At 54.4% G+C, this 13,794-nt stretch overlaps 2 protein-coding genes across 6 annotated transcripts in view; one reads left to right on the top strand and one right to left on the bottom strand.

The window, feature by feature from the left end:
* The window catches only part of gins1 (GINS complex subunit 1 (Psf1 homolog)), a 42,679-nt gene extending 35,912 nt beyond the window's left edge, over window positions 1-6,767 (bottom strand). For 3 of the 5 annotated variants that reach the window (XM_041177061.1, XM_041177057.1, XM_041177048.1), the window contains exon 1: window positions 6,470-6,765. In XM_041177061.1, coding sequence (XP_041032995.1) covers window positions 6,470-6,544 — 75 coding nt within the window. In that variant the 5' untranslated portion in view covers window positions 6,545-6,765. Of the gene's footprint in view, window positions 1-3,910; window positions 4,024-6,469 lie in introns of all 5 variants that reach the window. The other 2 variants (XM_041177066.1, XM_041177038.1) reach the window with 2 other exon arrangements.
* Window positions 6,723-13,794, top strand: part of abhd12 (abhydrolase domain containing 12, lysophospholipase) — a 154,321-nt gene continuing 147,249 nt past the window's right edge. Inside the window, exon 1 of the mRNA XM_041177024.1 lies at window positions 6,723-6,795. The gene's annotated coding sequence lies outside the window, so the exon portion shown is untranslated. The remainder of the gene's footprint in view (window positions 6,796-13,794) is intronic.

Genomic DNA, 13,794 nt, shown 5'->3' with positions numbered 1-13,794 from the left:
GAGGAGAGTAAAGATAGGGAGGGATGGGGGACTTGGAAACAAGAACAAGAATCTTTTAAAAATCAGGTGTCTCTGGTACAGGAGCCAATGTAGGTAAGTGAGTATGGGGGGGTGATGGGTGAACAAGACTTAGTGCGAGTTCTCAAATGGGCAGCTGAATTTTGGATGAGCTTCTTTACACAGGGTGCAAGATTTAAACTAGATAAAGACAAACAGAAAATACTGAAGACACTCACCAGGGCAACATCTGGTAAGAAATAGGCAAGTTAACAGTTCAAATGTAGATATTTCAGAATTACGCCAATGAATGAAATGTTAACTTGTCTGTTCTCGTCACAGATGTTCATTGTTGAATGTTTCCAGCAGTCTTTGTTTCAGGGCAGTGAAGCTTTTTGGGTTTTTTTTAAATAAAAAAGATAATCTTAAGCACAAGTGCAGTTTATCTTGTAAAAAAATACGAAATAAAACAATAATAGATCAGAAACGATCCCAAGTAACAAAGGACAGAAGGCCGAGAACCTAATTCTTCCACTGGAAGATACAATCCTAAACCTGTTAATTGTATTGCTCACCATGACTCTTCATCATTTGTTTTGTAATTAACTATATTTATTAAATTATCAATCTTTGTTCAAATGTAATGGCATGGACTAGAGTATATTAAATTTGCATTCCATGGTGTACAGATTTTAAGGGATTTTCAACTCCCCTTAATCCAGGGCTTAGGGCACAATTGTTGTTTAATAGTTCTTCCAACAGTTCTTCTGCTTTGGTGCAAGAAATCATAAATTTACAGTGTGAACAGTTAATAATATACAATGCATAGCAACAGTTGACTTCAAGAGAGTGGGGAACCATGAACAGACCAATTAGAATGATTAAAAATAATCAAACAAGTTTTGATAAATATTGAAATTGCATAGTGTTAATCAAAATACTGGTTAGATGGAGATTTAAAACTTTGATACAAGAAAGTGCAATGAGATCCTTAAGATAGTAGAAAAGTTCAAAGGAAGGGGAGCTTCAAAGCTAGCATTTTAATAGATCAAAGCTCCACAGACTACACTGCAGCATTGTTACAACTGGGCCAAGTAGGTTTCTCATTTTTGTCGAACAGGTTAATAGTTAGATTAATTTTGGGTGATTGAAGGCACAGCAATTTAGAAGCTTTTATACTTTAAATCTGGTTCAAACAGCCTGGATTGATGGGATGAAAATACTCTGCGCAGCAATGCAATATCTTGCAGCATCCAGTTGGTGCGTTCAGGCACTTTTACAGTCACTTGATCATTATTGGGGGAGAAAAAACATTCATCCCACGTTAGATCATCCATCCAGAAAGACCATTGTGGCATCCAATTAATTTTTAAAATAATTCGATGATTTTCACCTCACCTACTCTAATTGGGAACCCATTCCATTTCTCAATGACTGAACATAGATTTCTGACTCAACACATCCAGCCAAGGCAGGACAACAATTAAAGCAAATAAAAGGTTATGGTTATTCTACGGCTTTGGCTGTTTTCAGAGGGAGTTACAATCAAACTGTATAGTACTGATTAAACCATACCTGGGGCTTTTGGTCAAAGCAACAAGGGAGACATTCCAAGTGCTGAAATGCAGACTTGAGAGAAAAGGTTGATTACAAGAGTTAGGGTTCTGAGCTTTGGGGAAAGACAAAAGAATTTTTTAAAAATCCAGGGCCTTTCAGAGTCAGCATCTAAGATATTTCACAGAAATATATGAGACACCTATTTGTTTTTAAAAGGCAAAGTTACATCATTTTAAGAAGGAAAAGGCCAAGTTTAAACTACTAAAAGACTGATATCAGGAAGTTCTTCACGTACACAGTCCTAATTATATGGAGTGGACTTACAGGCAAAGCAAATCCAGGAATAATTTAACAAACTGTTAAATATTGCGTTGGACTGACTTCAGCTTTCGGAGTGGATAAATGAAAATAGGGCAAATAGCCCTCCTCATCTGTTCTGATCTTATGATTTATATGAAGAACTTCCTAATTTCAGTTCAAATATACCTTTAACTTGTTTAAACATGCAATCCTGTCCTATTGTTGCAATTTAGTTTTATAGATCTATCTTTGCGTTGCCATTTGCTATCCTACTCATCAATCTCCAATGGCACTGCACATTTGCAGTCAAGACCAACACTTAGGGCAATTTGGGAAACAAAAAAATAGAATTGGTTGTATGAGTTTCTCTGCAGGATGGAGTGAGGAACTGGGAGCTCCAAATTTAGATGCCACAGCATCACCATTGATGGAAGAATGTAATTAGAAAGATAAATTTATGTCAACAGTTTCCAATATAACTGAATATAAATTACCTTGGAAAAATGACAACTTATAAATAACAGAACTGTGGCAAGAACATGACAAGCAGTAAAGCCTGTACAGGGGAAGTGTGCAAATATACAAAATTGTATGCATCTTAATCAGATATTTTTGAAAGGTCACTTCTCAGTTGCCACTTTTCAAGGCCAAACAGCCCATATTTCTCCTGTTTTTCATCATACGTCAGTTCTTGAATTTTCTCTAGTGTTTGAATGTGACCCTTGTATCTACGTAGTGAAAGTTAGACACGATACTCAAGCTGAGCTCTGACCAATGCACGATGCATCATGATGGGACGTGGCAGGGGAGGGGGGGGGGGGGGGGGGGGGGGGGGGGGGGGGGGGGGGGGGGGGGGGGGGGGGGGGGGGGGGGGGGGGGAGTGGGGTGTGTGCGCGCGTGTTTTGGGGGGGGGGGGGGGGTGGGGGGGGTGGACGGGCAGGATAGGGGAAACTGGCTAGCAACTCTTTTCCAGAAGGGATCCATATATTAGACCCTTGCTTTAATGTTGATGTGCAATTAGATACTCGAATGTCAGATCTTTGGTTCACTAATAGATATATTCTGGAATGGTCACTAAAAGGAAGATGTGAAACTTGGTAACATGCTGTCTTGTATTTTATTGTTTTGCCTATGTAATTTAGGCTTTGATTTACCTTGTTGATTGCTGCTCTGCAGTGTTTTAGGCAAAGCAGTATCTATTGTGACCTCTAACTTTCTTTCCTGAGCCACTACCATTCATGGTGTACCATTTTCACCCCCTCAACCCCTCTCCATATGCAGTAGTTTACACTTGCCCCTACTGCTACTCACTTACATATTTTATCCAAATCAAAATTATCCTATATTTTCCAAACTTTCTCAACACAATCAAATGTCTCTGCCAATTTGGTACTATCTACAAAAATGCTACACAAGTGCAGTCAAATGGAGATGCACAAATTTCCCTCCATCAGCTGCACTCCATGTTACAAAGTGTGCAGAATTCTAGGAAGGAATATCCTATTATGTCCAGCATAAATGAAAGGAAAGTGAAATGTTTTTTTCTTTGACAGGTGCTGTCCAAAATCAGCTGTGCAAAAGCACTTTTGCTTTTCTTACCTCAGGCACCCACAGATCACCCTTCAAACTTCTCCAAAGAATCTCAATTTGCGAATAGAAATGAACAGAAGCCAAGGGAAGATAACAGTTGTGTGTTGCTGTCAAAGATTTTAATGACATGCTGGCACATGTTTCCATTAGATTGGTTGCAACCAAAGAAAAGAAGCATATCAATGACTCCATAAACTGCTGACATCACACAGCTTAACATTAAGGATGGACCGGCAATTACAACAAAAACTTGTATTTATATAGCACCTTTAACTTAATAAAAATACCCTAAGGTGCTTTGCAAAGACAATTATAAAATATCAGCCACCAAACCAAATAGGGAGATATTAGTTCAGATGACCAAATGCTTGGTCAAAGAGATAGATCTTAAGAAGTAAAGTAAAGTGGAGAGGTTTTGGGAGGGAACTCCAGAGCTTATGGCCTAGGCAGCTGAAGGCATGCACACCATTAAAATTGAGGGTGCTCATGAAGCCAGAATCAGAGGAGCACAGATATCTTGGACGGTTGTAGGACCGAAGAGGATTCCAAAATTAGGGAGGTGCAAGGTCATGGAAGAATCTGAAAACAAGGATGAGAATTTTAAAATTGAGGCATATCTTAACCAGGAATCAGTGTAGATCAGCAGACACAGATGATGAGTAAATGCCATTTGGTGCATAATGTTATCCAAAACTTTGCTGCCTAAATTTACAGGAGATAGTCAGTCAGTAGTGCATTAGAAGTCAAGTCTGGAGGTAAAAAATGCAAATTTCCTTCACATCCTACATGCTAAGACCTCATCCATATTTACTCATTAGCATTTCAAATACCTTTCACTCCTAACTTCTTTTGATAATTTCAAGCTTGCAGCCTGACTAATTTAATTAAATCACAGACTGAACCATCTACACTCCCACCCATAAACTTGCTTTACAATAAACCACAATAATATTATGAAACTTAGAAATCTTGGGCAACACCAGAGGTAAGTGTGTGTGAATGGGAAGAGAAGTCATTGATGGCAATTCTCTGGCTGCGATTAGGAATGGAACCAGATGAGTGCACTCCCAACCAGTTGGACGGTGGTGAAGAGGCTTTGGAGGAGGATAATGTGATCAACTATGTCAAAAGCTGCAGCCATTTTTTGGGTTAGAAATCTTGCTATGACAGAACCTTACAGTAAAATAGGGGACTATATTCAGCCCTTCATGTCTATGTCAGCTGAAAAAGAGCTCTTCAGCCAAATCTCACTTTCCAGCTTTTAGTCTGTAGCCTTGTAGGTTGTTAGAGATTCCAGTGCATATCCAAGTACTTTCCAAATTTGACTAGGATTTCTACTGTTATCCCCTTTTCAGGCAAAGAGTTGCAGTCACCCACAACCCTCTGGGTTTAAAAAAAATCTCAACCCTCCTTTAATCCTTTTCCCAATTACTTTATAATAATAATTCCCTAGTTATTGATCTCTCTATCAAGGTCCTTCCTATTCACTCTAAGCCCTTCACAATTTTATTCACGTCAATTAAATCTCTCCACAGATTCCTCTGCTCCAAAGGGAAGAACTCTAGCCTATTGATTCTTTCTTCAGAGGTAAAATTTTCCATTCTTGGTAATATTATTGTAAATCTTCTCTGTACCCTGACTACAATCACATATTTCCCATAATGTGGTGACAGAACCCAACACAATACTCAAACTATGGTCTAACTAATGCTTTATACATTCCTATAAACTCCTTGTTCTTATAGTCTATGCATTTGGCCAAGAAAGAAAAGTATATAGTATGTTGTGTTGTAGCTCCCAGAACTCCAAATAAATCACATTGTTGACACAAATTCTGCAGCTTGCATCATGATTAATTTCTTATATTGCTTCATGTGTGACAAAACCATACAATGATGTTTGGTACACAGTGCAGTAGTGAGTGATATGGCATTAAAAGGTATACACACCCATGAAAATAATATAGATCCCAAATCATTTTGGAAGGATATAACACCATATGCCTTTTTAACTGGTCTTTCTACCGACACTATTTCACATGGTCTGGGCATCCAACACCATCAACACAGCCATGAAGCTGCGACTCTACATGTTCATTGTAGTACCAACTGCAGTCTATGCCAGTGAAACATGAAAGAACAGCAAAGGTGTTATGTAAGTTGGACATCTTTCACCAGCATTGCCCATGTAAGATCCTGTGCACCACATTGAGACACATCACCATCAATGTACTACACAGAACTGGTCAGGAGCATCTGCGGGTCATCATGAGAGACGACTGAGACTGGCAGGACAAGTATTTTGCCTCCAGGACCTACCCCTCGCCGGAGTAGAATGGACACCTTCAGGTTGAGAGGAAGATGGAGCTGGCCAAAGAAGGCCTGGCGAAGTACATTTAAGGGAGGCTTTTAAGTGTGGGACATCACCTGGGTTGCAGCGAACCAGGGCTGGTGGCAGAGTCTTGCTGCCCAATGTCCCACATGGGACCAAAGGAATCAAGTCTAAGCCTGCCTTTGAGATCAATAAGCAGGCACTCCAAGATCCCTCCATTCCTCTATCATTCACAGTTTCCTACCATTTATTGTGTATTCCTTTGCCTTGTTTGCACCCTTCCTCCAACTGTCTTACTTCACACTTCTCCAGGCTGATTTCAATTTGCCACTTTTCTGTCCACCTGAGCAGTCCATCGATATCTTCCTGCAATCTACAGCTTTATCTCTCATTGTCAACACAATAACTATGACAGTTCTGAAGAAGAGTGGCACGGACTCGAAACGTTAACTGTATCTCTCTCTCTCTCTCTCTCTCTCCACAGACGCTGTCAGGCCTGCGGAGCTTTTCCAGCATTTTCTGTTTTTATTTCAGATTTCCAGCATCCGCAATAACTATGTGATTATTAAAAAGCTTACTCTCTAAAACTGTTAGTAAGCGCGTCCTATGTTGTTGATGTCATGGTTCAGCGACAGTCACAAGGAGACCGAGTGCTTTCTAACAAGGACTATCTGGAAAATCCGGCGCTACTCACATTAAAAGCGGGTAACTGGCCGTCCGCAGCTCGCTGCAGCTCCCGGATTAACTCTAGTGCTTTTTCACAAAACATTATTTCCAGCCAGAACAAACACCGCTACCATTTACAGCCAAAGACTCCGCATCGACCTCGATAAACCAGCTTCAACAGGAGGCCTGCGGATTTTCAACAAAAACACCGACCGAGCGTCCCGCCAGAACTGACCAATCGGCGGCCGTATTATCCTCGGACCAATCAGTAAGGGGGTCCGCGGACAGCCGGCTCCGTCACTTCCCCCGGAAATATAAAGAACGAGCCAAGTCTTCCCTATGATCTTTGAAGAGGTACATGACGCTATGATTTAGTTTATAATGTCTAATTAGGCTTTGCTTTTTTCCACCGGCTCGAGCTCCTCTCGTTTTCAAACAAACGGCGCCTCCCCCGTCCCCGCCCTACCCTCCCCCCCAACTACCCCTCCTTCCCTCCCTCCCAACTCTCCCAACTCCCCCCCGCCTCCCTCCCTCCCAGCTCTCTCACCCCACAACTCCCCTTCCCTCCCACCCCCAACTCCCCCTTCCCCCCCTCCCTCCAACTCCCCCTTCCCTCCCCCCAACTCCCCCTTCCCTCCCACCCCCAACTCCCCTCTCCCCTCCTTCCCCCCCTTTCCCCTCCCCTCCCCCCTTTCCCCTCCCCTCCCCCCTTTCCCCTCCCCCCTCTTTCCCCTCCCCCCCTCTTTCCCCTCCCCCCCTCCCCCCCTCTTTCCCCTCCCCCCCTCTTTCCCCCTCCCCCCCTCTTTCCCCTCCCCCCCTCTTTCCCCTCCCCCCCTCTTTCCCCTCCCCCCCTCTTTCCCCCTCCCCCCCTCTTTCCCCTCCCCCCCTCTTTCCCCCCCTTTCCCCTCTCCTCTTTCCCCCCCTTTCCCCTCTCCTCTTTCCCCCCCTTTCCCCTCTCCTCTTTCCCCCCCTTTCCCCTCTCCCCTCTCCTCTTTCCTCCCCTCTCCTCTTTCCTCCCCTCTCCTCTTTCCTCCCCTCTCCTCTTTCCTCCCCTCTCCCCTCTTTCCTCCCCTCTCCTCTTTCCCCCCCTCTCCTCTTTCCCCCCCTCTCCTCTTTCCCCCCCTCTCCTCTTTCCCCCCCTCTCCTCTTCCCCCCCTCTCCTCTTTCCCCCCCTCTCCTCTTTCCCCCCCTCTCCTCTTTCCCCCCCCTCTCCTCTTTCCCCCCCTCTCCTCTTTCCCCCCTCTCCTCTTTCCCCCCCTCTCCTCTTTCCCCCCTCTCCTCTTTCCCCCCTCTCCTCTTCCCCCTCTCCTCTTTCCCCCCCTCTCCTCTTTCCCCCCTCTCCTCTTTCCCCCCCTCTCCTCTTTCCCCCCCTCTCCTCTTTCCCCCCCTCTCCTCTTTCCCCCCTCTCCTCTTTCCCCCCCTCTCCTCTTTCCCCCCCTCTCCTCTTTCCCCCCCTCTCCTCTTTCCCCCCCTCTCCTCTTTCCCCCCCTCTCCTCTTTCCCCCCCTCTCCTCTTTCCCCCCCTCTCCTCTTTCCCCCCCTCTCCTCTTTCCCCCCCCTCTCCTCTTTCCCCCCCTCTCCTCTTTCCCCCCCCTCTCCTCTTTCCCCCCCCTCTCCTCTTTCCCCCCCCTCTCCTCTTTCCCCCCCCTCTCCTCTTTCCCCCCCCTCTCCTCTTTCCCCCCCCTCTCCTCTTTCCCCCCCCTCTCCTCTTTCCCCCCCCTCTCCTCTTCCCCCCCCTCTCCTCTTTCCCCCCCCTCTCCTCTTTCCCCCCCCTCTCCTCTTTCCCCCCCCTCTCCTCTTTCCCCCCCCCTCTCCTCTTTCCCCCCCCTCTCCTCTTTCCCCCCCCTCTCCTCTTTCCCCCCCCTCTCCTCTTTCCCCCCCCTCTCCTCTTTCCCCCCCTCTCCTCTTTCCCCCCCCTCTCCTCTTTCCCCCCCCTCTCCTCTTTCCCCCCCCTCTCCTCTTTCCCCCCCCTCTCCTCTTTCCCCCCCCTCTCCTCTTTCCCCCCCCTCTCCTCTTTCCCCCCCCTCTCCTCTTCCCCCCCCTCTCCTCTTTCCCCCCCCTCTCCTCTTTCCCCCCCCTCTCCTCTTTCCCCCCCCTCTCCTCTTTCCCCCCCCTCTCCTCTTTCCCCCCCCTCTCCTCTTTCCCCCCCCTCTCCTCTTTCCCCCCCCTCTCCTCTTTCCCCCCCCCTCTCCTCTTCCCCCCCCCTCTCCTCTTTCCCCCCCCTCTCCTCTTTCCCCCCCCTCTCCTCTTTCCCCCCCCTCTCCTCTTTCCCCCCCCTCTCCTCTTTCCCCCCCCTCTCCTCTTTCCCCCCCCTCTCCTCTTTCCCCCCCCTCTCCTCTTTCCCCCCCCTCTCCTCTTTCCCCCCCCTCTCCTCTTTCCCCCCCCTCTCCTCTTTCCCCCCCCTCTCCTCTTTCCCCCCCCTCTCCTCTTTCCCCCCCCTCTCCTCTTTCCCCCCCCTCTCCTCTTTCCCCCCCCCTCTCCTCTTTCCCCCCCCTCTCCTCTTTCCCCCCCCTCTCCTCTTTCCCCCCCCTCTCCTCTTTCCCCCCCCTCTCCTCTTTCCCCCCCCTCTCCTCTTTCCCCCCCCTCTCCTCTTTCCCCCCCCTCTCCTCTTTCCCCCCCCTCTCCTCTTTCCCCCCCCTCTCCTCTTTCCCCCCCCTCTCCTCTTTCCCCCCCCTCTCCTCTTTCCCCCCCCTCTCCTCTTTCCCCCCCCTCTCCTCTTTCCCCCCCCTCTCCTCTTTCCCCCCCTCTCCTCTTTCCCCCCCCCTCTCCTCTTTCCCCCCCTCTCCTCTTTCCCCCCCCTCTCCTCTTTCCCCCCCCTCTCCTCTTTCCCCCCCCCTCTCCTCTTTCCCCCCCCTCTCCTCTTTCCCCCCCCTCTCCTCTTTCCCCCCCCTCTCCTCTTTCCCCCCCCTCTCCTCTTTCCCCCCCCTCTCCTCTTTCCCCCCCCTCTCCTCTTTCCCCCCCCTCTCCTCTTTCCCCCCCCTCTCCTCTTTCCCCCCCCCTCTCCTCTTTCCCCCCCCCTCTCCTCTTTCCCCCCCCCTCTCCTCTTCCCCCCCCCCTCTCCTCTTCCCCCCCCCTCTCCTCTTCCCCCCCCCCTCTCCTCTTCCCCCCCCCTCTCCTCTTCCCCCCCCCTCTCCTCTTCCCCCCCCCTCTCCTCTTTCCCCCCCCCTCTCCTCTTCCCCCCCCCTCTCCTCTTCCCCCCCCTCTCCTCTTTCCCCCCCCCTCTCCTCTTTCCCCCCCCCTCTCCTCTTTCCCCCCCCTCTCCTCTTTCCCCCCCCTCTCCTCTTTCCCCCCCCTCTCCTCTTTCCCCCCCCTCTCCTCTTTCCCCCCCCTCTCCTCTTTCCCCCCCCTCTCCTCTTTCCCCCCCCCTCTCCTCTTTCCCCCCCCTCTCCTCTTTCCCCCCCTCTCCTCTTTCCCCCCCCTCTCCTCTTTCCCCCCCCTCTCCTCTTTCCCCCCCTCTCCTCTTTCCCCCCCTCTCCTCTTTCCCCCCCCTCTCCTCTTTCCCCCCCTCTCCTCTTTCCCCCCCCTCTCCTCTTTCCCCCCCTCTCCTCTTTCCCCCCCTCTCCTCTTTCCCCCCCTCTCCTCTTTCCCCCCTCTCCTCTTTCCCCCCCTCTCCTCTTCCCCCCCTCTCCTCTTTCCCCCCCTCTCCTCTTTCCCCCCCTCTCCTCTTTCCCCCCCTCTCCTCTTTCCCCCCCTCTCCTCTTCCCCCCCTCTCCTCTTTCCCCCCCCCTCTCCTCTTTCCCCCCCTCTCCTCTTTCCCCCCCCCTCTCCTCTTTCCCCCCCCCTCTCCTCTTTCCCCCCCCCTCTCCTCTTTCCCCTCCCCCCCCTCTCCTCTTTGCCCTCCCCCCCTCTCCTCTTTGCCCTCCCCCCCCCTCTCCTCTTTGCCCTCCCCCCCCTCTCCTCTTTGCCCTCCCCCCCCTCTCCTCTTTGCCCTCCCCCCCCTCTCCTCTTTGCCCTCCCCCCCTCTCCTCTTTGCCCTCCCCCCCCTCTCCTCTTTGCCCTCCCCCCCCTCTCCTCTTGCCCTCCCCCCCTCTCCTCTTTGCCCTCCCCCCCCTCTCCTCTTTGCCCTCCCCCCCCTCTCCTCTTTGCCCTCCCCCCCCTCTCCTCTTTGCCCTCCCCCCCCTCTCCTCTTTGCCCTCCCCCCCCTCTCCTCTTTGCCCTCCCCCCCCTCTCCTCTTTGCCCTCCCCCCCTCGTCCTCTTTGCCCTCCCCCCCCTCTCCTCTTTGCCCTCCCCCCCCTCTCCTCTTTGCCCTCCCCCCCCCTCTCCTCTTTGCCCTCCCCCCCTCTCCTCTTTGCCCTCCCCCCCCTCTCCTCTTTGCCCTCCCCCCCCTCTCCTCTTTTGCCCTCCCCCCCCCCTCTCCTCTTTGCCTCCCCCCCCTCTCCTCTTTGCCCTCCCCCCCCCTCTCCTCTTTGCCTCCCCCCCCCTCTCCTCTTGCCCTCCCCCCCTCTCCTCTTTGCCCTCCCCCCCCTCTCCTCTTTGCCCTCCCCCCCCCTCTCCTCTTTGCCCTCCCCCCCCTCTCCTCTTTGCCCTCCCCCCCCTCTCCTCTTTGCCCTCCCCCCCCTCTCCTCTTTGCCCTCCCCCCCCTCTCCTCTTTGCCCTCCCCCCCCTCTCCTCTTTGGCCCTCCCCCCCTCTCCTCTTTGCCCTCCCCCCCTCTCCTCTTTGCCCTCCCCCCCCTCTCCTCTTTGCCCTCCCCCCCCTCTCCTCTTTGCCCTCCCCCCCCTCTCCTCTTTGCCCTCCCCCCCCTCTCCTCTTTGCCCTCCCCCCCCTCTCCTCTTTGCCCTCCCCCCCCTCTCCTCTTTGCCTCCCCCCCCCTCTCCTCTTTGCCCTCCCCCCCCTCTCTCTTTGCCCTCCCCCCCCTCTCCTCTTTGCCCTCCCCCCCCTCTCCTCTTTGCCCTCCCCCCCCCTCTCCTCTTTGCCCTCCCCCCCCTCTCCTCTTTGCCCTCCCCCCCCTCTCCTCTTTGCCCTCCCCCCCCTCTCCTCTTTGCCCTCCCCCCCCTCTCCTCTTTGCCCTCCCCCCCCTCTCCTCTTTGCCCTCCCCCCCCTCTCCTCTTTGCCCTCCCCCCCCTCTCCTCTTTGCCCTCCCCCCCCTCTCCTCTTTGCCCTCCCCCCCCTCTCCTCTTTGCCCTCCCCCCCTCTCCTCTTTGCCCTCCCCCCCCTCTCCTCTTTGCCCTCCCCCCCCTCTCCTCTTTGCCCTCCCCCCCCTCTCCTCTTTGCCCTCCCCCCCCCTCTCCTCTTTGCCCTCCCCCCCCTCTCCTCTTTGCCCTCCCCCCCCTCTCCTCTTTGCCCTCCCCCCCCTCTCCTCTTTGCCCTCCCCCCCCCTCTCCTCTTTGCCCTCCCCCCCCTCTCCTCTTTGCCCTCCCCCCCCTCTCCTCTTTGCCCTCCCCCCCCTCGTCCTCTTTGCCCTCCCCCCCCTCTCCTCTTTGCCCTCCCCCCCCTCTCCTCTTTGCCCTCCCCCCCCTCTCCTCTTTGCCCTCCCCCCCCTCTCCTCTTTGCCCTCCCCCCCCTCTCCTCTTTGCCCTCCCCCCCCTCTCCTCTTTGCCCTCCCCCCCCTCTCCTCTTTGCCCTCCCCCCCCTCTCCTCTTTGCCCTCCCCCCCCTCTCCTCTTTGCCCTCCCCCCCCTCTCCTCTTTGCCCTCCCCCCCCTCTCCTCTTTGCCCTCCCCCCCTCTCCTCTTTGCCCTCCCCCCCCTCTCCTCTTTGCCCTCCCCCCCCTCTCCTCTTTGCCCTCCCCCCCCTCTCCTCTTTGCCCTCCCCCCCCTCTCCTCTTTGGCCCTCCCCCCCCCTCTCCTCTTTGCCCTCCCCCCCCTCTCCTCTTTGCCCTCCCCCCCCTCTCCTCTTTGCCCTCCCCCCCCTCTCCTCTTTGCCCTCCCCCCCTCTCCTCTTTGCCCTCCCCCCCCTCTCCTCTTTGCCCTCCCCCCCCTCTCCTCTTTGCCCTCCCCCCCCTCTCCTCTTTGCCCTCCCCCCCCTCTCCTCTTTGCCCTCCCCCCCCTCTCCTCTTTGCCCTCCCCCCCCTCTCCTCTTTGCCCTCCCCCCCCTCTCCTCTTTGCCCTCCCCCCCCTCTCCTCTTTGCCCTCCCCCCCCTCTCCTCTTTGCCCTCCCCCCCCTCTCCTCTTGCCCTCCCCCCCCTCTCCTCTTTGCCCTCCCCCCCCCTCTCCTCTTTGCCCTCCCCCCCCTCTCCTCTTTGCCCTCCCCCCCCTCTCCTCTTTGCCCTCCCCCCCCTCTCCCTCTTGCCCTCCCCCCCCTCTCCTCTTTGCCCTCCCCCCCCTCTCCTCTTTGCCCTCCCCCCCCTCTCCTCTTTGCCCTCCCCCCCCTCTCCTCTTTGCCCTCCCCCCCCTCTCCTCTTTGCCCTCCCCCCCCCTCTCCTCTTTGCCCTCCCCCCCCTCTCCTCTTTGCCCTCCCCCCCCCTCTCCTCTTTGCCCTCCCCCCCCTCTCCTCTTTGCCCTCCCCCCCCTCTCCTCTTTGCCCTCCCCCCCTCTCCTCTTTGCCCTCCCCCCCCTCTCCTCTTTGCCCTCCCCCCCCTCTCCTCTTTGCCCTCCCCCCCCTCTCCTCTTTGCCCTCCCCCCCTCTCCTCTTTGCCCTCCCCCCCTCTCCTCTTTGCCCTCCCCCCCCTCTCCTCTTTGCCCTCCCCCCCCTCTCCTCTTTGCCCTCCCCCCCTCTCCTCTTTGCCCTCCCCCCCCTCTCCTCTTTGCCCTCCCCCCCCCTCTCCTCTTTGCCTCCCCCCCCTCTCCTCTTTGCCCTCCCCCCCCTCTCCTCTTTGCCCTCCCCCCCTCTCCTCTTTGCCCTCCCCCCCCTCTCCTCTTTGCCCTCCCCCCCCTCTCCTCTTTGCCCTCCCCCCCCTCTCCTCTTTGCCCTCCCCCCCCTCTCCTCTTTGCCCTCCCCCCCCTCTCCTCTTTGCCCTCCCCCCCCTCTCCTCTTTGCCCTCCCCCCCCTCTCCTCTTTGCCCTCCCCCCCCTCTCCTCTTTGCCCTCCCCCCCCTCTCCTCTTTGCCCTCCCCCCCCTCTCCTCTTTGCCCTCCCCCCCCTCTCCTCTTTGCCCTCCCCCCCCTCTCCTCTTTGCCCTCCCCCCCTCTCCTCTTTGCCCTCCCCCCCTCTCCTCTTTGCCCTCCCCCCCCTCTCCTCTTTGCCCTCCCCCCCCTCTCCTCTTTGCCCTCCCCCCCCTCTCCTCTTTGCCCTCCCCCCCCTCTCCTCTTTGCCCTCCCCCCCCTCTCCTCTTTGCCCTCCCCCCCCCTCTCCTCTTTGCCCTCCCCCCCCCTCTCCTCTTTGCCCTCCCCCCCCCTCTCCTCTTTGCCCTCCCCCCCCTCTCCTCTTTGCCCCTCCCCCCCCTCTCCTCTTTGCCCTCCCCCCCCTCTCCTCTTTGC

The sequence above is a fragment of the Carcharodon carcharias genome, chromosome 2, assembly GCF_017639515.1.
Source record: "Carcharodon carcharias isolate sCarCar2 chromosome 2, sCarCar2.pri, whole genome shotgun sequence".
NCBI lineage: Eukaryota > Metazoa > Chordata > Chondrichthyes > Lamniformes > Lamnidae > Carcharodon > Carcharodon carcharias.
The sequence above is the reverse complement of the archived record's forward strand: the minus strand, read 5'-3'. Positions and strand labels throughout refer to the sequence as shown.